The sequence below is a fragment of the Taudactylus pleione genome, unplaced genomic scaffold (genome assembly GCF_031769625.1).
Source record: "Taudactylus pleione unplaced genomic scaffold, aTauple2 ptg000363l, whole genome shotgun sequence".
NCBI classification, from domain to species: Eukaryota; Metazoa; Chordata; class Amphibia; order Anura; family Myobatrachidae; genus Taudactylus; species Taudactylus pleione.
In genome coordinates, this window is record NW_028284764.1 from 1884352 (window position 1) to 1907773 (window position 23422).

The following is a 23422-nucleotide window of genomic DNA, read 5'->3' on the forward strand; positions in this document are numbered from 1 at the left end:
TACAGGGAGATGTTACGAGACCCGGAGATGAGAAACAAACTGATCTCTAACCCAACAAACTTCAACCACATAGCGCATATGGGGCCCGGAGACGGCATCCAAATCCTAAAAGACCTACCCATGGTGAGCGGCTGCCGGATGGGAAAATGTGACCTCTCCGTGTGTAGCGGGCCGATGGCACCGGTTCTGCCCCTAAACCAATATAAGATCGCGAGAGGCTAATAAGGGGCCGCCGCATATTATAAGAGCTGCTCCTCACATTCACATATCTGTGTAATGCCTCCGATACATTTACAGGGGAATGTTCCACATCCTATGGGATCCACACTATTGTTCTCTGTTATCAGGGATTTCAAACAGAGAGTCGTCCATGAGGTCATAATTTAATTTCTCCCATTCTAATAGATTCATAAGTACCTGATTCTCTTACATATATCTTTACAGATGTTATTAGTCGATGTTTTATGTGAGACGACTTTCATTTTAAATTCAGCGTTACTGTTATGTTATGTTATGAAATGTATATGTAATAGCGCAATCATGGCACCACTAGAGGGCGCTGAGTGGGGGGAAGAGAAGTCTGCTTTGAAGCTTAGAGATCAGTACTTACAAAACACATTGATCAATAGTCTCTGCAATTCTACGACTCTCCCCCCAGAGGGGTCCAGGTGTTTTTGATGTGGTCTGCAAATTAATTGGGGTCAAGGTCAGGTTTGTGATTTTTAAATGTGGGGCTGGGGAGAAAGCAAACACCCCAATGACTTATTGGTATTGCTGACTCTGTTGTAGTCAGTAAATCTAGTGTTTCAAAGCAGATTAAACTAGAGCGGAACCAGATCTGCGCAGCCCAAGTAGAAAGGGTAAATGTAAACTGAAAAGTAACCCCATCACCGAACTGATAAACTGATTAGAAAGAGAGTTGTTTGTCCTGATACAATCGCTGACTTACAGAGGGGCTTAACAGCTGTCGGTGCACGGATTCATTCTTCTGTACGGCGCAGATTTAGAAGAGGGGAAAACTGTAAAAATCAAAAATGCTCATGTAAAAAGTTACTGCAGCCATAAGTGGTAACATTATTAATATGTAAATAATATGTTTTTTTTTAATTAACATCAACAAAACACAGCACAAAAAAAACAGCTTTGTCCCAGTTAATTTACACATCATTGCGCATCACTCATCAGTTCCAGCTGAACGGCGCACTCTGTATTACGTCTGCTGCTTACTCCCGATGCCTGTAACTCCGTAGTTATATCAGGGCTTAGCAGACCTCAGATAGGCGTCACCACTACAAATACCGAACATCGTGGGCCCAGAAACGCGTCGCGCTGTATCTAAATCTATATTAAACAGTGACCCTGGCCGTTGACTTTTTTTTTCCATCAGAGAATAAAGCAGCAGTGAAAACTTGCAGCAATCTAGTGATACTTAGTAAACTTTGTGAGACCGTATTCCTGAGCATTCTGTAACCTTTTCTTCCCAAACTCTCTCTGTCCGCCACACACCGTGATGAGCGCCATTTTATGGAGCAAGCCAATTGTCAACCTAGTTTATTGCAGCCCACAAAATGGCTGCTGGCAACAAATAATTACTATTTAAATAAAATGGCGTTATTTCTGTGTTGGGGAATCTGAAAACGCCATAAGAAGCGTCTGTCCACTAACTGAGCGCAATTACAGCCAATTATCAGCAGATCAGAAGCTTTAGGGCGATTTCCCCTGTAGTGCCTCCCACTAATGTCTGTCCATTGGCCACGTGTGTTACTCAGAGACGCCCTCTTCTCTTCCTGCCACGTATATATGGCGTGAGACGGGAGGGGGGATAGTTAAATTTGGGGAGGGATGTTTGAGTGACTCGCGCTTAGTGCAAAGGTGTTACATTTTGGCGGATTTTGCCACCATATTACCCGCCCTGACATAACCGAGAGGACGCCGCCATGCCCGGCAATAGTCCTGAATGTCAGCAGTTGGGTTATCAAGTCCTAATGCAGTCTTAGGGCCGGATTCAACAAGGAATGCAACTACTAATAGGCATGCGATCGGCCGATTGTTGCGTTATGCGCATAGGTTGCACCACAGCGCGCAAAGACTCCACTGCGATCAGGAAAGCGATTGCAAGGACTACGCAGACCTATGGCAGAGTGATTATCGTTCGAGGGTGTGACGGGGAGGTGGGCTTCGAAACGCAGGCGTGCCAGTGCGCTGGGGCGCCGTTACAGGGGCGTTCATAAATTGCTCACTGCGATGCCATACGCAGCTTGAGGTCTCGGTGCATATGCCGGAAGTTTAGCAATCTCTGGGTAAGGTCTGACCTGCTTTAATTGTGCATGAGGCTCCGATGTTACCGATGTTTTCGCCAACTTGCAAGATACTACAGGTGTGGGTGAAGGGAAGTGGGCGTTCTTTATATTGTGCTGCGACGGCATTGCGATTTCATTTGCATAACTTCTGCGTGCGCGATTGCAAAAGTGCGATCCGTGCTGAATCAGGCCCTCGGCCAGGGAAAGTGTTGCTAATGACGGTGGAGCTGCTCCCTGACTGTATCTTCCTTTCTGTCTCTTTACTAGCCCAGGTCCCCTTATCCATCCCCTCTACGCCATCACTCCAGCCTGATCTCCACTCCGAGCAACTTTGAGCACGTCTATCACATGACTGTAAACTCTGCTGAAAACTTCCTCTCCTCCGATCCCGTACTCCCCGCCTCTTCCTCCTACTCCTCCCCCAGCTCCACCCCTGGCTCTCACAGGGTACGCACAGCTGAGGCCCTGCGCTGTACTAACCTGTGTGGTGTGCCTGGATTCATGTCACTGCCGCTTCTCATGCGTGTCTGCCCGCTCTTGTCGCTCACCGCCCCGCCATCTTTCTCTCAGCTGTGGTAGAATCTACGTAGATCAGTAATAAATATGTACCCCCTCATCCTCTGGCTGGATCGCTGGGGGGGGACATTTGCAATGTATAGCGCTTCCGAAAGTGCCATCTTATTTCTGTGGGGATTTGGCACCAATACAGTAGTGGAATTAATTCCGGACACTTTTAATAAAAAAAATGTTTTATTTGATATATATGCAGAAAATTCATATTCTGCTATAGCAAATCAATACTTTAAGGTTTTTATTTTAATGTATGATGTTTCTACTTAATATTTTAACATGATTTATCAGAGAGAGGAAACAGAGAGAAGGGGATGGAGAGAGAGAGTGGGAGAAAGAAAAGAGAGAGCAGGTTTTGAGAGTCGCAGCATGCTGACAGGAACCCGGGAGCAGGTCCCACACAGCATCCATGCAGGCTCATGTGCTTTGTTCAGCACTCAATTCATCCAGACTGCGGCAGCCTTTACAATCAATCCTCAAAGCTAGTTGCAGCTCTGGTCAAAGTGTGAATAACGACTAAAATGGCTCTGAGTACCTCGAAACGTGTTGACTGGTCACCTGGGAAGAGAGGCAAAGCCATGACGCTTCATGAGGAAGGGTATACCTATGAATAAATTGCAAAGAGGTTGGGCAACAAAGTCAGGTGTAAGGAAACTCTGCTTAAGAGTTGCGAGCAGTGGGTCGACGAAATCGGCCGCAAGAACTGGGAGAAAGCCCGCGCTTACAAAACAAGAGGAGCGCAGAATCTATCGCCTGGCCCTGCAGGACCGTCGAAGGTCTGCAAAAGCCACCAACAACATAATGAAAACATCTGGTGTCCAAGTTTGTGACCGAACCATACGAAAAAAAAACTTTGTGACAATGGTTTGCGAGCTAGGACCCCGAGAAAGAAGCCGTATCGAAACCAGAAACGTATAGATTGGGCTCTGGCACACAATGAGTGGACAGAAGAAGACTGGGACGAGATTATTTGGAGCGACGAGACCAAAATCAGCATCTTCGGGAGTGATGGAGTGAAATTTGTTCGGCGTTGGCCCGGAGAAGATCTTTTGCCCGAGTGCAGCACGGCAACTATGAAGCACCCAGTGAGTGTGATGGTGCGGGGCAGCATGGCCAGCCATGGTGTGGGACGCTTGGCTGTCGTTGATGGCAATATCAATGTCATAAAGTATCAAGAAGCAGTGCTGGAGGCGAAACTGTTGCCCACAATCGAGGATTTGTTCGAAATTGACCCACGGAAGTGTATCTTTCAGCAGGATGGAGCGCCATGCCACACCGCCAACAGTTCCATGAAGTGGTTCGGTGATCACCAAATCAGTGTCTTGCCTTGGTCAGGAAATAGTCCGGATTAAAATCCGCTAGAAAATCTTTGGTCAAGGCTTTAAGTGACGGTATCACGAAAAAATCCAAGTAACAAGAGAGAGCTGGTCGAAGCCATAATCCAGGCCTGGTACCACGTGATTTCACCTGAAGATCTGGGACGTCTGGTTCACTCGATACCTCGACTAATCAAAACTGTTCTTAAAAACAGAGGCTATCCAATAAAATATTCATTTTGTGTATTGCTAAACTTGCATATTTTTTATCCATAATAAAAGCATACCTGTAAAACTGTGGTTTCTACTTCAGGGTCCATAGGGGGTCCACAGGGTTGACCTTGGGGTATAGGTTGGGAACCAAATCCGGGCACCACGCAGTTAAAGCTTTTAGCTCCCAGGATGCACTTGGGTCCACTCTCCCTATAACCCCGCCCCCCAGCCAGAGGCACCTCAGTTTAAGTTGGTGCCCGGCCGGAGTCGGGTCACCGTTACTGCAGGGGGGCTGCTTAGCAGCCTCTAAGCTTAAAAGAGTTTTGTTTTATTATTTTTTTACTACTCTTCAGAGCGGCAGCATCAGACTGTCCAATGGACGTCTGAGCTGCCGCTCCTACACCCCGCCGGCGCTGCGACGCCAGTACAGATCTGGGGATCGCAGCGGGACCCCAGAGTCTGTACTAGCCGGGCTCTGGAGGAATCCCTGGGCTGCTGCCGGATCGACGGGGACAGGTAAGTCGCGTGGTCACCGCTTGCGGTGACCCGCGTGTACATGCAGCCTTATGCCTCCGGTCTCTGGGGACAGACCGGAGGCGCTAGCGGTGGCGGCGGGCTCCCCCTCCATGGAGGCATACCCCGCGTGTCCACAGCCCACCAGGGATTATAGCGGCAGCGGGAGCCGGCATCCCGGGGGGTTAATTGCTAGCCAGGGGAGGAAGCCTTCCCTGTCTAGCGGCTCCTCCCCTCAGCTCAGCGCGCCTTTCAATACTACAGTCTGGCGTCGCTGAGCTGCTTCCTCCGCGGGCCACGCTTCTTCTGAGGTCTCCAGCGGCCATTTTCTCTCTGTGGTGCTGCAGAACTCTTAGGATGTCAGTGAGCCCAGTCCCCCTGCGTACCTGGCCATTTGGGTGAGTGTACACAGCGCTATAGCCTTCCCAGACACTGAATCTGGGCAGTTGAATGTAGCGATATTGTGCAGTATATTATATGTCATGCTTATGTATGTATATATATTTTTCTGCATTGTATGTGACTTATGCTAGTGCTGACTGTCTGCTTTTTCTCTCACCTGTCAGTGTATATCTATCCCTTTTCTTTATCTGCCCTAATACAGGTGTACCTGGGGTGGTTCTGAGACCTCACATATATATATTTGTTAATATCTGTGAGGTTTGTCACATACTGTTGCGTGCTGCATGTTGCCATATTTTAGATGGAACTGTGAGTTGCGTACGCTGATAATGGGTTCCTGCAGCTAATCTTAGCGTCAGTCAGGACCGGTATGGCGCTGCTTAATATTTCCGTCAAGATAGTCAGATATATCTGACCAGGAGATTGCACACGATACTGCACCCATTATTGCTATCCTGCAAGTCATAGCCTGCAGGAATTAGTGCGGAGGATTTTAACTCAGAAAGGTTTACGTATGCGGCACCATCTGGGGCCGGGCCCCTTGCACGACCCCCTTAAAGGGCGTTGTTTCTCAGGATCCTCTCCTTTGAGGATCGCCCGGGCGGGCCCCATTGTCGTCACTCGCTTGGAGTTACTTCACCATACTGCCCTTTTGAACTCGGGGTATCTCGCAATTTCTTGCAATTTACCCCTGTGTCACAGACTATCGCTCCCTGCCGGGGTTTTTCACAGTACATGAATTACCTCCGATACCACATCGGTCTGTCATTCCCCTTGCAGGGATTACCACAACGGCCACCCTGGTGGATGTCGTTTTATACGAAATACTAATTGGCGTGATATACGCCCTGTGGTTACTGACCAGTGGCTCTGCCGTGAACTGGATGGTATATTCGGCTCTTTCCCTCTCACATGGGGGGGAGCCGATCTCAAGTATTATTATCCCTGCTTTGGGGCTGGTAGCCAGGCTCATTCTGGATATAGAGAATGTCGATCCTGCACCTGTATCATACATCTCCCGTTTTCTGCCCAGCGGGTGGATCTCATAGCGGGAGTCTGGCTGTCCCCAGATACGAGGAGTCACAAAGGCCTCCTGTTTCCCATTCCCTGAGGGTCCTCACAAGTAATGGAAATCCCCTTCTGGGATGGATTTGTATGTTAATCATCGGGTTACAGGCATTAATACGCCTCCCATCCCGGCCTGGACGGATTTTACGGATCCGTAGGTGGTAACTTTGCCTGAAATCAATGTACTCGTTTTCAGGGCCTGTTGCCCGTCCTACCATGGCCATCGCATGGTGATGCTTTTGTGACGTTTTTCCCCTCCAACACGTCTGAGGTTCAAATATCTTTTTGCCGCTCACAAAATATGCAGTGGTCATATGTGGGATTACCTCATGGGATGCCGGTCTTCTAACTTTCAGGGTTTCGGCGGCATCTGTATCCGCCGCAGTACCCTATGGCTGCGTTATGGGAAAGCAGAGGTGCACACTCCTTCCAGGGGGAAGTTCTTGTTTGGTCCTGACCTTGACAAGATCGTTGCATCATTGGCAGTATCACTAATGGGGAGATACCGTCTTTAGCTACTCCCACTACATTCGGACTAACTCTGTTAAGTCTTTTTGTCCTCAGGGTCAGCCTAAAGGCCTGTTTTTTCCTAGGCTGTCGGCCTCCACGGGGGCCACCATATCCAGTACCGAGCAGTCCTGGACTTCCGGACGACCCTGTTTCTACACCTGAGGATATACCCTCAGCCTGACGGGACAGGTCTACATCTGGGGAATTTCCAGAGTGAGGTACTGATTCTCAACGGCCTCTCATTGCTCATGCAGCCTCCTCACAGGCATTGGTACACGGGCCCTTCTTCAGAACTGATCAGGGCCTTACAATCCCAGAAAGCTATACAGTCTTTGTGGTAAGCAGAGCTATTTCGGCCAACCTCACTATCTCAGTGAGGGACTGGTTGTTCTACTTTCTTTTTGGGGCGGTGACCGACTGGTCCTCCTTTGCCTATACTCTGTCTCAAATCCCTGAATCAGATTCCAACGGTGCCTTGACTCAGGTGGAATCGTCCATGCTCCATCATCCGATGTTTGGAACCTGGGGATTTTATGGTATATCCGAGTATTCAGGATACGTACCTACGGGTACATACAGAGCCCTCTCATCAGCATGGGTTCAGGTTTGCTGTGCCACAGCAACACTTGTAAGTTTCGGGCTCTGCCTTTTGGGGCTGTCCTCAACTCCACCGGGGTTTACCAGCTTTATGGATTTTCTGACAGTTCACCTGTTCAGTGTATCCGAATGCTCCTTTCTCTGGACGGTCTCCTACTTTTAGCAGGATCACCAAGGTACTTTACCGCCAGGTCAGGATAACCGGGGCTTCTTCTCGTCACAGAAAAGTCCTCCCTGCATCCCTCACAGGGTTTTCTTCATCTGGGAGCACTGCTGGATTCTCAGAATCTGAGAATTTTTCTGGCGTAAGACAAGATCTCCACTCTTCAACTTCGAGGGTGCGGATATCTACGCAGTCGACATATGTCATTACTCTTTGTGATGCGCGGTCTACCAGAGTGTCTACCTTTTGGTAGGGTGGAATGTGCTCAGTTCCATTCCAGGCCTTGCCATAATTGACTCCCCTCCAGATGGATCGAGTTTTTTCCATCGGATCACTGTTCGAACAATGATACTTTCTACGGAGGCGAGTTGGTCTCTGTCCGGGTGGCTATGGCCATCTCGTCCAGGGTGTTCTTTGCTAAAGACAGTGTCTGGTCCGCATTCATTTCGGGGCAGTTGGACGTCTGTCGCTTCTGCCCTGCCACTTACCTTGTTGATACTTTAAGCTGTCTTGGACTTTCACTCTGGCCTAACCCATTTGTCACGGTTAACCTGAATAGGTTCAGTCCGACAGTGTCACAACAGTGGCTTCCATCTAGGCAACACTGGTAGTTGGGTGGCAATGTTAGGAATGTCACCCATTCTGACATAGTCCAAGGGTCTTCTCCTGGCCAACTCTGCGGTGTTTATTCCCGGAGCTCTCCATTGGGAAGCGGGCTTCCTCAGCCGTCACGGCGTGCATCCCGGGGACTAGTCTCTTCTCCAAGAGAGGTTTCAACTCCTGGTGAGCAGAGGGGGCCTCCCTGAGGGGATTGATCCCCATGGCCTTCTGACTCGATCACACATTACCGGTGTTACAGTCCAGCTCTAGGAGTACTGAAGCTACCTTCAGTGACTCTTTGTCAGTGAAGTGGTCCTTCCACTTTGTGTACCTGTGTCCTCCGGTCTCCCTTCTTCCTCGAGGTCTTCGGAAGTTTAATTCGAGACGGAGGGGCTTTCCTTCTGGGGGCTCCAGGTCGTCCCAGACATCACTGGTACTAAGATTTTCGGAGTCTCCTCCTCGATGCTCCGTTCCTACTGCTTCACTATCTGGACCTGTTGTCTCAGGGTCCTTGTTTTTCCCTGGATCTGGATCGCTTGTCTTTAACTGCGCCCCTACTGTGGTCCTCGGGCTTCCCTGGCTCTGTCTTCATTGAGATGTTTAGAGCAGATAGGCCAGACTTTGCTGGGATCTGCCACGGACTGTGGCATACATAATTCTTATGGTATCGTACCTGTCGATACGATCCTCCGGTGTCCAGGATTTCCAGATATTCTGGCATTCCTTCCAGCTGGCTTGGGTTTCACCCTTGGCCTGGCCTTCCTGACAGTGCGGATCTCTACACTGTCGGTATGGTTAAGATATGGAATTGCTCCGCTCTGGTATCCAGTTCATCCTTTGGAGTGTTTTCTGGATTATGTCTCCACTTATCCTCCCTAGGGACTCCTGGGGAGTTAGTAGTGGTTCTTTGTTCCCTCCGGGGACAGTCCATGGAACCGCTGGTTGTGATAGCCATTACATGGTCTATTGTTTAAGCTCTCTCTCTCTCTCTCTCTCAGGGTGTTTAAATCAACCAGGAGAGTGTCTGAATGGGGAGCGTTCTCATGTGGCTCCCTCTTCTGGAGGGCATCATGTCAGGGTGTGAGTTGCTCTCGCCCTGTGTTTCTTCTTAAAGTGGTTTTTAGGTTCCATATTATTCTGGAACTTATGGTATGGCCATTCAGTTCCCAGTCCTCTCGGCTGTTGTGGCCTCATGGACTGTGGTCCGGCCTCTTTGGCTTTATGTGATCCGTTCAAGTTCCTTATGGTAAGCGGACTCCTTATTGGTGGTCTGCGGTTTCTGGTTTTAACAGGAAACGATGGCCGGCCTATAATGAAATGTTGACTGGATGGCCTCGTATGTCTTCCTCAGGGGCCTACCCATGGGTGGGCATTTCTGTCGTTGAGGCTTGTTTTTTTCTCGGGCCGTGTAACCCTCGTGGGCGGCTCGTCGTGGCGCCTCGGCTGTTTTGCCTTACTAGGTGTCCACGTGGTCTTCTGTCCATACCTTTTTAAGGTTCTAGGCATTGGTTTCCTTTGCCTCTCAGGATGCTTCCTTTTTGGCGACGGATTCTCCTCTCAGCACAGGAGCGTCCCCACCCTTGGTTGAACTGCTTTGGGACATCCCCAAGGTCAACCCTGTGGACCCCCTATGGACCCTGAAGTAGAAAACAAGAGATATGGTAAGAACTTACCTTTGTTATCTCTGTTTCTACGAAGTCCATAGGGTCCACAGGGCGCCCGCCCTGACGCACCTGGCTTCATATGGGCTGTGTTACTGGTCACCGGCTTCCCGTCTCCTTTTCTGTGAGTATGGTTCTAGAGTGTTCCAGTTTTCTCTCTCTTTTTCTCTCCTCCTCCGGCCTTTGGCTACTTACAATCTGAGGTGCCTCTGGCTGGGGGGCGGGGTTATAGGGAGAGTGGACCCAAGTGCATCCTGGGAGCTAAAAGCTTGAACTGCGTGGTGCCCGGATTTGGTTCCCAACCTATACCCCAAGGTCAACCCTGTGGACCCTATGGACTTCGTAGAAACAGAGATAACAAAGGTAAGTTCTTACCATATCTCTTGTTTTTACTGAATTTTTCACTGGAAATTAGGCAAATGACAACTTAAAAATAAACAGTAATGATTATACGCACATATACTGAACTTCGATTGGAATATAAATTATAAGTGATTGTAATGTAAAGATAATGACTAAACGCAAAATTTAAAAGATTTCCTAAAAGTGTCCAGAATTAATTCCATTAGTGTATATTGTGGATAATGGTATTCCCACTGTATCATGGAACATTTACCCCCATACACAGCGGAGAGAGACCTTTTATGGCCATTGTGCGCTAGAATGAGTCCTATCTATTTACTAGGCCTCAGCGGCACTGCATGAGGCAGCCATTTTGTGAGCTGAACCAATGATTGTGACAATCCAACCTGTCTGTTATAAGGGGCCAGTGACCCAATATACACCCCGTGATGTTACTCTTTCCTGGTGAATTTATACCCTCCAATCTTATCAACACTGCTCCAACTCCCAAAATGGCCGCCCCACAGGCCTAAGAGCTGACGTTCCCGTGCTCACCAAGATGCATCTGCTCGATCACCAGTGAATTGAATCCTCTCTCTTTCTCCTGTCCTGGGGGCTTCATTACTCTGTCACATTGTGATCTGCACATTGCCAGCATTGAATTCATTGAGCGCTTCTGTGTTGGAGTGGAGTGATGTGACAGTGTTGGTCTTGCTGTAATCTGCAGCGCGGATGTTGCCGCCTGCGTTGCCCTGGCTGGACTTGGATCTTGGGCGTATACTCCTCGTGTGTTTACTGTCTGTCATGCCTACAAAGGTTACCGTATATCACTTTGTCTTTAGTGAGAAGCAGCTGTTTGTAGTTCCTGTCTTCCCTCGCCGAGTTGAATTGTGAGAGCTACACACAGACACGTAACCTGTCCATTCTCTGCCTTACACAGAACCCCCGGCACCAGGACAGTCGGACGATGTTCAGTGGATCCGTCAGTATTCCGTCTATCACCAAGTCTCGCGGGGAGCCAGGGAGGTCTATGAGTGCCAGCAGTGGGCTGGCTGCACGTAAGTCACGGCGCTCCGATAATCTATAGTGTGGATTGTGGCCACTTGTTCTTTCCACATCTGAGAAACGTGGCCACTGGCTGACGTGCTGGGGGGGGTGGATCTGCTTGTTCTGGAAAATAATTAATTGGGCCTGAATGTGCCCAGTGGGCATCACTGTGCCCGCAGCACAATCGTATCTAACCTACCTTATGTTGCAGGGTCCTCGCAGAACGGCAGTGCTTTGCGGCGAGATTTCTCTGGGGGCAGCTATGGGGCAAAACGACAGCCCAGGACCTCACCATCTGATGGGTCGTTATCTTCCGGAGGACTTGACCAAGGAAGCGATGTGCCAGCAGGAAACTACGAGCGAGAGGTGGGAATTACTTTCTGTCCTGCATTATCCTACGCGGTCACCCAAATAATGAGCGCTACATAGAACAGCAGATATGGAAGTACCCATTGATCATTCCCTGGGAATCCGCTCTTGGACATGGCAGTGTATTTCCCCCTACTGCTCTGTAAAGCTCCATAGTGCGCCTGAAGACTTAGACCCCCCCGGACTGCATTGGCGATTTCATTTGAATTATTTTTTTTACAGGGAAATAATTAGCAACTGCTCCCTACCCTTCTGTGTTTCCTCTCCGCCAATCTGCTACTGGTTGTTTATTTCATTGTAATTATCTCCCTTGTGGGCTCCATGGCAACATAGTAAACAAAATCTAATGGGTGGAGGTGTGGACTCCAAAAATGTTAGGGAACAGCTGCAGTTTCCTCTCTCGGATTGCGCCGGTGACTTACGCAAAACACAAGGACAGGGCTTCAGGCACAGTGTTGGGCTATACAGAGATGTTAATAAGGTGGTGGTCAGAGCTATGAATGGGATGTCCACTTTTTGAGGCCTGGAGCTAATACGTTAGAAGAGTGCAGGAGTTCTGACTTCATCCGATCGACCTCAATGTCACTGTATAAGGGGGCACAATACAGCACACATTTGGAGGACAGGATAGCTTCCGTTCTCCTTCACCGTAATCCAGGGTTTCCGAAACGCTATCCTCAAGGCACCTTAACAGTCCAGGTTTTAAGGATATCGATGCACATGCACAAATGGTAAAAAAAAAAAACGTTACTAAGGCACTAAATGAGTCACCTTTGCTTGGACTGTTAGGCTGCCGTGAGGACAGGGTTTGGGTACTACTACTGTAAACGCTATGTATCCGCTCAATTTCTGGTAGCGTGGAGGACCTTGGAGGTGGTGGTGGGGGGGGAGTACCCTCTTTTCTTACGCTCTACAGACCGGTCAGAGTAATGGGTGACCCTCCAAATGTGAAGCCCCCTCCACGTTTAACCTATTTTGTTTTTCTTTATGTCGCCCACCAGGACTCGGACTCTCCAAGGCATTCAACGGCCTCCAACAGCTCTAACCTCAGCAGCCCCCCAAGCCCGGTGTCCCCTCACAAGACCAAGAGCAGTTCGCTAGAGAGCTCGGACCATGTCAGCTGGGACGCATGAACTTCTCGCCCCTCCCGCTGCTCTCTGCACCCCCCCCCCCTTCACGCCTGCCTGATCGCCAGCTTCTCGGGATTGTCCACGATAGGATGGATTGTATACCGCCACATTGCCTCGCACTAGCCGCAGGGCATCGTGTTGGCGGACAGACGGCGCCCGATAGTAGGAATGATTGCTTCCATAATGGTTTACAAGCGGTTTCTTTGCAGTGAAATCCTTTAGCCACAGAAGGCTGCAATTAGCTCAAATTGGCGCACATAGGAATAAACCATTTTGGGGGAGACTGAGGGGGAGGGAGGGGGTCCGCACCGCGCCCAGTAAAATTCCTTAAAGACTGTCTGAGGATCAGCACTGTGTCACCTGTCCACTCGCAGGGAGAAGGCGTCAGGTGCGTGTCCACACGTTGAATGTCAAGCCCGCTGCCCCTCTCCATGGCCCCTCATCCACTTGTCATCAATAACGTATTTTACTACAAAAGCAGAGTTTAATCTAAATAGTACATTGCATATGTGTATATATAAGGATTATGTATTCCACTGAGAATAGAGGCATATTTAATGAGAGATTCTGTAATTTTAATGATGGACTGTTTGCATTCATAATTGATATTGGATAAACCAGCTTAAACGGAGCAGAGTACGTACCGTACAATCACACGCACTTCACGGTTTGCTTTACGTGGTCAGTCATTTTACACTCGTCCCCGCCATTGTTTTTTTTTTTTTTTTTTTAAGTCATTGGTGATCTACAGTCCCCCGCGGTTTCTGCGCTACAGGAGGAGCCTGCCCTCAAACCCCGATGCCTCAGTTGCATCATAGAGCAGACAGGGACCTTGATGTTTAAGGTTCCAGTCGTCATTCGTGTCTGTAAAGCAGATTGCAGTCCCACGTGAATATTTAATTTCTTGGGAAATTTTTATTGTTCAGCGCCCACCTACCACTAGACCTTTCTGTAAAGCGCTCTCTTCCAAAAAAACATTTAAAAGGGTTGTACCGTCACATGTTTTTAGAATGTTTTGTTTACGTAGAAGTTATTTTATTATTTAATTAGAGATCATCATCTTATCCGCTGTGTTCAGCATGATCTGCAGTACTTCCTTTTATAGCCTCCAGGTGTCACTGTGCTATGTCTCTCTCTGGGAAACACAATGTCAACGGCTACATTTTATTCTGGGTACAGTAGTGGAAACAGTGACATCTGCAGGCTGTTAGGTGAAAGTATTTTACATATTTCACTTGGTTGCCATATTTTAATTATTGAAACTAGCTGTGCAATGTACATGTTTTTTTGTTTTTTTTTATAATAGTGACACCAACCCTTTTAATTAGTTATTAACTTTAAATTTAAAGTGCATACCTGGAGGAGGAATGGTATTGCGGCTTCTCCTGATCCGCAGACGTGTTATTCTGGATTTTGACCGCTTGGCCACTGTTAGCCTTCGTGAAAATTCCTGTGCCTATAGCATACCAAAGAGGCATTGTAAAAGTCTCGTAAAGGATTATTCTTTTTGACTGCAAAAAAAAAAAGTTCTTCTGAGATCTTGGATGTACTCAAAGTATTCCCTCTCCCCCCCCAAATATTCCTCATGCCATATTTGTCAAGTTTACGGGGAAAAAAAAAATCTACGGTCACACTTTTGCATGTAGGTCATTGTATTTTCCATACATCTGCATTGTTTGTATTTATTTATTTATTATATTTTTTTTCTATGTCACCGTCCCCCTCACCAAAGTATTCCGATGTCTCCTTCTCTTCCTGCGTTGTATAAATCCACGTATTGCGCTTTGCGCAGTCTCTGCAAAATATTTTTTTTTTCCTTTTGTGTTTGTTACAATGGAGATGTCATTTTATCTGTTAATATAATATTTATAATCACAATGCTGGTTTTTTGTTTGTTTTTTTCTTTTGTTTTTTTTTTTTTTTTTTTTTTTTTTTTACAGTTAATGCTAAACCAAAAAAGTAAAAAAAAAAATATATATATATAAAAAAACAAAAGTAAAAAAAAAAAAATAAGGAAGAAAATAAACAAGACACCATGTATTTTTCATTTTGATATAAACAGCTCTGTGTCAGTAGCTATGACGCGAACGATCAGGGGCCCGTAGCGTGCTGGGTATTTCTAGGAAATATGCAAATTATGAAATTCAGAATGTTGAAGAAATTCCGCAACGGCGACGCTGTCTTAGCCACTGATACAGATCTGCCGGTTTTCTTGATCACATATATTAGCCCATACTGGCTATAGGAGCATGACATTTTGACATAACGAATAAAGTGTACCTGGTAACGGTTTGGTTTTGCCAATAAAATATTTTAATTTCATTGACAGTAGAAGGAGACTTTGCTTTTGTCTACAAATCCTAAAAGTGTGTCTGAGAAACGTATAATGTGAGCAGAAAGCAGAGCTCTCTCCCGGTAACGCGACCTTTCAGGAGCTTCCTTTGCGCTCAAGAACTTTACAGAGTTTTCATTCCATTGCATGCTGCCCTTGTTATAACTTCAGTTATCCTCTGATTGGTGCTGGCGTGTAAAGAGGAGGTACTGTACGAAGAGCCTGCCTATGAATTGTTGTAATGCGGGAGTCCTTCAACAATGGCAACTCTACACATTTATAAGGGGAACCTCAACAATGGCAGCTTTACCCATCTAATTACACAGGAACCTCAACAATGGCAGCCCAACCCATGTACAATCAGGAACGTCAACAATGTCAGCTTTACCCATGTACAATTACAGGGGAACCTCAACGATGGCAGCTCTAACCAAGTATATAATCACAGAGGAACCTCAATAATGGCAGCCCAACCCATGTATAATTACCGGGGAATGATGTCAGGCCCAATCTATATACAATTACTGGGGAACCTCATCGATGGCAGGCCCAATCCATATAGAATTACTAGGGAGCCCCAATTGATGGCAGGCCCAATCCATATAGAATTACTAGGGAGCCCCAATTGATGGCAGCCCCAATTCATATAGAATTACTAGGAAGCCCCAATTGATGGCAAGCCCAATCCATATAGAATTACAGGGGAACCTAATCGATGGCAGGCCCAATTCATATAGAATTACAGGGGAACCTCATCGATGGCAGGCCCAATCCATATAGAATTACAGAGAACCTCATCTATCTGGATAGGTATGAGCTCCTGGCTTATATTTCGAGAGCAGTAACGTCACCCCTGTACATTTATATGTGGACAGACATGATATCACATGACTCATTTTGAAAGTGTATTTTGATAGAAAGGTCCTGATTGTGGAAAAAAAACTTGTCCCTGCATAATTTCTTCATCTCCTAGAAAGAGAGCGGTTTTGTGCCATTTCTCTTGGGTATTTGTCAAATCCTAAATTTCACAGGTAATATTTCAGTTACTTACCAGCGGCGCAATTAGTCTGACAATTCAGTAGTGCACCCAGACGTATTTTTGTGTAAATGGAGAGCCACGGTCCAGAATGTGTCCTTTTCCGCTGTCCAGCCCTTGGTGGACAATTTGTCTGAGGTCCGTGTGGCTCCAAGAGTGCTCATGTGACTTCCACTACCCAGAATTGCATTTCAGAAATGAAGGGTAATGTTTTTATCCATAGGTTTGTTATTCTTCAGTGGAAGTTTGTGTTGTGGCGAATTTTTGTGTCAGTCTACCCCTTGTAAACGTAATACCGCTTGTAAACATTAGAGGGAGCTGTAACGGCTAGTAAATTTGTGTCCTGTACATGAGAATTAAGTTTGGTACATGGGGGTTAATCCAATTAGGAGCGAGTTTGTTTCATGAAACTTCCATACATTGTGTGGCGAGGTTGTGCAATGTGTCTATAAAAAGCGGCCTGGGAGAAGTGCGTGAAAAAGTGGTGAAATCATCCTGGAGCCCCCCAAAAAAGTGACAACTAATGCTTAATCCACGGCACTCAACCATCTGGGGTGCCCTTGGTATGTGACCACACCATCTACATAAAAAATATCAAATGTAAAACAAACTTATTGACGGATATCCCTGAGTGTGGTGCTGTCTCTTTAAGCCATACTCATGTTTAAAAAGTGTGTGCTAGCTTGAGCCAAATGTAACACAGCAAAGATCATATATCTGAGAGTCAGTGTAGGGACTGGCCAGATGGGAATGACCATGAAGTGGTGGTCAGCTTAACAAATTATTGCAAATATTTTGGAACGAACATTCCCTGTTTCTACTTCATGGTCCATAGGGGGTCCACAGGGTTGACCTTGGGGTTATAGCTGGAACAGGATCCATGGGCACCACACAGTTAAGCTTTTAGCTCCCAGGATGCACTTGGGTCCTCCTCTATACTCCGCCCCCGAGCCACAGGCACCTCAGTGTAAGCTGGTGCCCGGCCGGAGTCGGTCACCGCGCAGGGGGGCTGCAGGAGCAGCTCCCAGAAGCTTTTTATTTTAAGTTAGATTTTATTTATTTTAATCTCTTTTTACTACAGATGGCAGCGAAGGGCTGTCTGTACAGACGCCCACGCAGCCGCTCTGATCCCCGACTGGCGCCGCGACGCCAGTACTGATCTGAGGATCGCGGCGGGAGGGCAGAGTCCGTACTAGCCGGACTCTGTCTACCTCCCAGGACTGCTGCCGGAGTCGCCGGGGATTCAGGTAAGCCGCGCGTCGCTGGCTAGCGGCGGCGCGCGGAATGCCTTAAATGCAGTCCTTTAGCCTCCGGTCCTGGGGACAGACCGGAGGCTGCTGGCAGTGGCGGCGGGGCCCCCCCCATAACCCGTGGGACCACTAGACCACCAGGGATAAAGGGGCAAGCGGGAAGCCAGCATCCCTGGGGTTATGGCCAGCCAGGGGAGGAAGCCTTCCCTGTCAGCGGCTCCTCCCCTTAGCTCAGCGCGCCTTTCAGCACGCAGTCTGGCGTCGCTGAGCTGCAGTTACACGGCCACTCCTCCTCTGAGGTCTCCAGCGGCCATTTTCCCAGTGGCAGCGCAGATCTCAGGGAGCACGCGGACCGGTCCCCCTGTGTACCTCTCCCCTGATTAAGGACAGCGTACACAGCACTATAGCCCTCCCAGACACTGAATCTGGGCAGGTTGATTGTAGTGGAAAGGTGCAGTGAGTATATCTTCCTGCATGGTATGTGACTTTTGCTAGTGCTGCCTGTCTGTGCTTATTTTCTACTTACTGTCAGCTTATACCTATCCCTTTACTTCTCCTACAAGCCCTACAGGTGTGTGGGGGAGGGGCGTTTCTACTGACCTCACTTATATAGATCACGTATTTGTGAGGTCCGTCACATACAGTTGTGTGCTACTCAGTGCCATATTGTGGGCTGTTGTTCAGCACACCGGTGAGTGCGTTTTACTTCTACCCTGGTGCCAGATATATAATATATTCTGTCATGTCAGACGAGGAGGTTGAGCGCTCAGTGGCTCCTCCTGCGGACGCTGTTCTGCAGGAGTAGATAGGGAGGATTTGTCACAGGATGGCCTGTGTAGTCGATGCCAGGTGGCTCCTGGCCCATCCAGACCTTCTCTGGCGCAGGAACCACCGTGGGCGATGTTTTCTCAAGTGCTGGTGTCTATTACGGACCGTCTGTCGGTCCCGACTGCTCTCCCTACTAGGGCGGTGCCCCAGCCGACCATCCCCCGTTCCCGGGTGTCCCGCAGTTATTGCGGAGTCCTCCTGGGTCTCAATCAGTAGGTCCCTATGCGGGGTTGCCTATGTATATACAGGCTTCCCCTGTGCCGCAGCAGCCTGTGGTACCTTTTCAGGCCCCTATGGCGACTCCTCCACCATGGGTGGATGTGCTCTCCAACTCCGTGCAAAATTTGGCAGCCGCTTCCTCGGCTTTTCAGTCAATGTTGCAGACTGACATGCCTTCTAGGATTTCAAAACGCCCACTCATGACACGGGCTGCTCAGGTATCGGACTCAGAGGGTTCCTCAGATGATGGGGAGGTCCCTGATGACACTGACTCGGACGCCTCGGTCCAGGAAATGGATACCAAGTCGTCCATTAATGTGCGAGCACTAGTTAGGGCGGTGCGAGCTATTCTTCTTATAGAGGATGAGGCACCGGTTCCTAAGTCGAAGTTTCCTAGTTTCAAAAAAACTAAGGTGGCTTCTGCGGTGTTTCCCCTGTCGGATCAGTTGACGGATCATATGGCGGTAGCTTGGCAGGCGCCCAGTAAGAGATTCCTTCCTCAGAAGCGGTTGGCTTCTAATTACCCCTTCCCTGAGGCACATTGTAAAAAATGGGAAACTCCACCTGCGGTGGATTCCCATGTCACCCGTTTAACTCGGGGCGCCACCTTACCATTACCGTCGATATCCTCGCTGAAGGATCCCACGGACAGGAAAGTTGAGACTTGCTTAAAGTCTATTTACTCCCTCTCCGGGGCGGTGGCCCGACCGTCCATGGCCATCTCCTGGGTGGCCAAGGCCATTGAGGGGTGGGCCAATGCATTGGAAGATACCTTCCCAGACGACGCTCCGGATGTCCAGCGGGCGTTGTTGGGACAAATGAGGGACGCTGCTTCTAACATTGGTGAAGCTTCTTTAGATGCTAGTCTGCTGACCTCGCGGGTATCGGCTGCAGCGGTGTCTGGCCGCCGATCCTTGTGGTTGCGGTCCTGGAGAGCGGACTCTGATTCAAAGAAGGGTCTGGAGGCCTTACCTTTCAATGGGGAATTACTATTTGGTCCGGACTTGGACAAAATAGTGGACACCCTGGCTAAATCCAAGTCGGCCTTCCTCCCTTCGGCGGCACTGCCTGCTAAGGTTCGGAGTTCGGCTTTTCGTTCCTTTCGGGTTCAGGGTAAGGCGAAAGGTCAGTCTTTCCCGAGATAGTCTGCGAGTAATACTGCCTCTAAACCCAAGAAGCAAGCCTGGAGTGCTCGGCGCCCTTCTTCCAAGCAGGAAGATAAACCTGCGGCCTGATGGGACGGGCCTCCCTCTGGGGGACCTCAGAGTGGGAGGCCGACTTCTTCTATTTGCCCAGTGCTGGCACAATACCACCACGGATGCCTGGGTTCGAGAAGTGGTCTCCCAGGGGTACGCCCTGTCTTTTCGGCACAGACCACCCCACCAGTTTTTCTGCACAAGTCCTTCTCAGGACAAGACCAAGGCGTTACAGGTTCAGGAGGCTATAGAGTCCTTGCTGAAAGCAGGGGTCATTGTTCCCGTTCCTCTATCACAACGAGGGACGGGGTATTATTCGTCTCTGTTTCTGGTGCAGAAACCCAATGGTTCTCATCGCCCTATCCTCAACTTGAAGTCTCTGAACAAATTCCTCAGAGTTCCCAAGTTCAGGATGGAAACGTTACGTTCCATCATTCTGGCGATGGAACCGGGGGATTACATGGTGTCCCTGGACATCCAGGACGCCTACCTCCATGTTCCGATAGCATCTTCACACCAGCGGTATCTGAGGTTCGCTATCCTTCAACACCACTATCAGTTCCGGGCGCTACCCTTTGGTCTTTCCACGGCACTGAGGGTGTTCACGAAGATTATGGCGGTCATGGCCGCACATCTTCGGAACCAGAATGTACGGCTGCTGCTGTATCTGGACGACCTCCTGTTGCTGGCGAGCTCCCCGGAGGTACTGCTTCAACATCTCCACCTGACGATCGCTTGCCTGCAAGCACACGGGTGGTTGATAAATTGGAAAAAGTCCTCCCTGATTCCATCACAGCGGATGGTTCATTTGGGAGCCCTGCTGGATTCGCGTCAGCAAAGGATCTTCCTGACTCCGGAGAAGGTCGCCTCCCTACAGCTGCGGATACACAGTTGCCTGAGCCGTTGCCGCCTGTCGGTCCATTCGGCTATGAGAGTTCTGGGGTCCATGGTGTCGACATTCGACATGGTGGAATTTGCCCAGTTCCATTCCCGGCCCCTGCAGGGGCTGATTCTATCAGAATGGAACGGGTTACCTCACCGGATCCGCTCTCAGGTGCTGGTGTTGTCTCCGGACGTTCGGCAATCTTTGGCTTGGTGGCTTCAGACAGCTCATCTGGTCGAGGGGCGCCCATTTTGGATCCCGGACTGGGTCCTGCTCACGACGGATGCCAGTCTCCGGGGTTGGGGGGCAGTGACCGGCTCTTTGTCGCTTCAGGGTCGTTGGTCAGCGGAAGAAGCACTTCTCCCCATCAACATCCTGGAACTGCGGGCAGTATACAGGGCCCTGCAGTCGTCCGGCCCCGCTCTTCACGGAAGGGCGGTACAGGTGCAGTCCGACAACGCCACCACGGTGGCGTATATCAACCACCAAGGTGGAACTCGCAGTCAGGCAGCGATGTCAGAGGTGTCTCGTATCCTGACTTAGGCGGAGGGTCACATTCCGGCGATCTCGGCGGTCTTCATCCCCGGAGTCCTCAATTGGGAGGCGGACTTCCATCCCGGGGAATGGTCGCTTCACCCAGAGGTGTTTCAGCTACTCGTGGACAGGTGGGGACTGCCGGAGCTGGACTTGATGGCCTCCCGTCACAATCACAAGTTGCCCGTTTACGGGTCAAGGACAAGAGACGCAGGCGCAAGTCTGGTGGACGCGCTGTCGGTGAAATGGATGTTTCACCTGGCGTATCTGTTTCCTCCGCTATCCCTGCTTCCTCGGGTTCTGCGGAAATTCAAGCAGGACGGCGGCATGCTCGTGCTGGTAGCTCCGGCGTGGCCCAGACGTCCTTGGTACTCCGATCTCAGGAGCCTCTCCATCGACGCTCCGTACCTTCTTCCTCAGCGTCGGGACCTGTTGTCTCAGGGGCCCTGCCTTTACCCGGATCTGGGTCGGCTGTCTTTGACGGCGTGGCTCTTGAGACAGCCGTCTTGAGGTCTCGGGGCTTCTCCAGTTCGGTTATTGGTACCATGCTCAGGGCACGCAAGCCTGCTTCAGCACGGATTTATCACAGAGTGTGGCACGCTTACTTTCAGTGGTGTGAGTCCAGACATTATGATCCTCAGGTGTTCCGAGTTTCTAGGATCTTGGAATTTCTTCAGTCAGGATTGGATCTCGGCTTACGCCTTGCATCTCTGAAGGTTCATGTGTCCGCCTTGTCCGTGTGGTTTCAATGGCGGATTGCAATACTACCAGACGTTCACACCTTTTTCCAGGGTGTTCTCAGGATCCAGCCTCCCTTTGTGCCTCCTGTGGCTCCTTGGGACTTGGCGGTGGTTCTACGGGTCCTGCAGGGTCCTCCGTTTGAGCCTCTTGAGGCGGTGGAGCTCAAGTGGCTGACATTTAAGACGGTTTTTCTCCTGGCAATTGCTTCGGCCAGGAGGGTGTCTGAATTGGGGGCGCTTTCCTGTCGCCCTCCTTTCCTGATTTTTCACCAGGACAGAGCGGTGCTCCGCACTCGTCCTGAGTTTTTGCCCAAAGTGGTCTCGAAGTTCCACATTAATCAGGAACTTGTTGTGCCAGCTTTTCAGTCCCCTGATCTTTCAGCTGGTGAGACTTCCTTAGATGTGGTCCGGGCGCTTAGAATTTATGTAGACCGGACGGCTTCGGTTAGGAAGTCTGATTCCTTGTTTATCCTCTTTGGTTTTCACAAGAGGGGTTGGCCTGCCAACAAACAAACGTTAGCCCGTTGGCTTCGTTCCGTTATTTGTGAGGCTTATGCACAAGAGGGTTTACCTGTGCCAGCCTCTGTTAAGGCTCATTCCACTCGTTCTGTGGGTCCCTCTTGGGCTGCTAGACGTGGCGCTTCTGCTGTTCAGCTGTGTAAGGCGGCCACTTGGTCTTCTATTCAAACGTTTTTGAGGTTCTATGCGTTTGACACCTTCGCCTCTCAGGATGCTTCCTTTGGGCGCCGGGTGCTCCTTTCAGCACAGGAGCGTCCCCGCCCTTAGTTGAACTGCTTTGGGACATCCCCAAGGTCAACCCTGTGGACCCCCTATGGACCCTGAAGTAGAAAACAAGAGATATGGTAAGAACTTACCTTTGTTATCTCTGTTTCTACGAAGTCCATAGGGTCCACAGGGCGCCCGCCCTGACGCACCTGGCTTCAAATGGGCTGTGTGGCTGGTCACCGGTTTTCCGTCTCCTATTGCTGTGAGTATGGTTTCTTGTGTGTTCCAGTCTTCCTTCTCTCTGTTCCATATTCTCCTCCGGCCTAGGCTGCTTACCAACTGAGGTGCCTGTGGCTCGGGGGCGGGGTATAGAGGAGGACCCAAGTGCATCCTGGGAGCTAAAAGCTTAACTGTGTGGTGCCCATGGATCCTGTTCCAGCTATAACCCCAAGGTCAACCCTGTGGACCCTATGGACTTCGTAGAAACAGAGATAACAAAGGTAAGTTCTTACCATATCTCTTGTTATTTAAGGGAATTACAGTTTGAAAAGTAAGTGAGCGCCGCATTTGTATGAGATATACAGTATATGTACTAGCGACCCGCCCCAGCTTCTCAACGGGTGCAATTTCATCTAGCCACAGCCACCTGTATCATTACTACCTACGCCATGTCACCACTGTCCTCTGCATCTCACCAGGGTCACCACAACCCAGTGTCTGGGGGCAAGAAAGGCCCACCAGGGGAATGCCCATGGGCCACGTGGCGATGCACCACAGGGAGACATGGCCAGCCTCCTACTGTAAGGGCATGTGCCCAGCTGCAGAAAGAAATAAGAATAACTGCCCTGGTCACATCACCTGGTTCTTATGTCTTTTC

At 49.4% G+C, this 23422-nt stretch overlaps 1 protein-coding gene across 5 annotated transcripts in view; it reads left to right on the forward strand.

Annotated features, from left to right (window-relative positions):
- The window catches only part of CDC42BPA (CDC42 binding protein kinase alpha), a 289477-nt gene extending 274746 nt beyond the window's left edge, over positions 1-14731 (forward strand). For 3 of the 5 annotated variants that reach the window (XM_088444439.1, XM_088444441.1, XM_088444442.1), the window contains 5 exons: positions 6-123; positions 2568-2747; positions 11196-11313; positions 11514-11668; positions 12673-14731. In XM_088444439.1, the coding sequence (XP_088300565.1) occupies positions 6-123; positions 2568-2747; positions 11196-11313; positions 11514-11668; positions 12673-12804 (703 nt within the window). In that variant the 3' untranslated portion in view covers positions 12805-14731. The remainder of the gene's footprint in view (positions 1-5; positions 124-2567; positions 2748-11195; positions 11314-11513; positions 11669-12672) is intronic. The other 2 variants (XM_088444443.1, XM_088444444.1) reach the window with 1 other exon arrangement.
- Positions 14732-23422: the final 8691 nt, after the last annotated feature.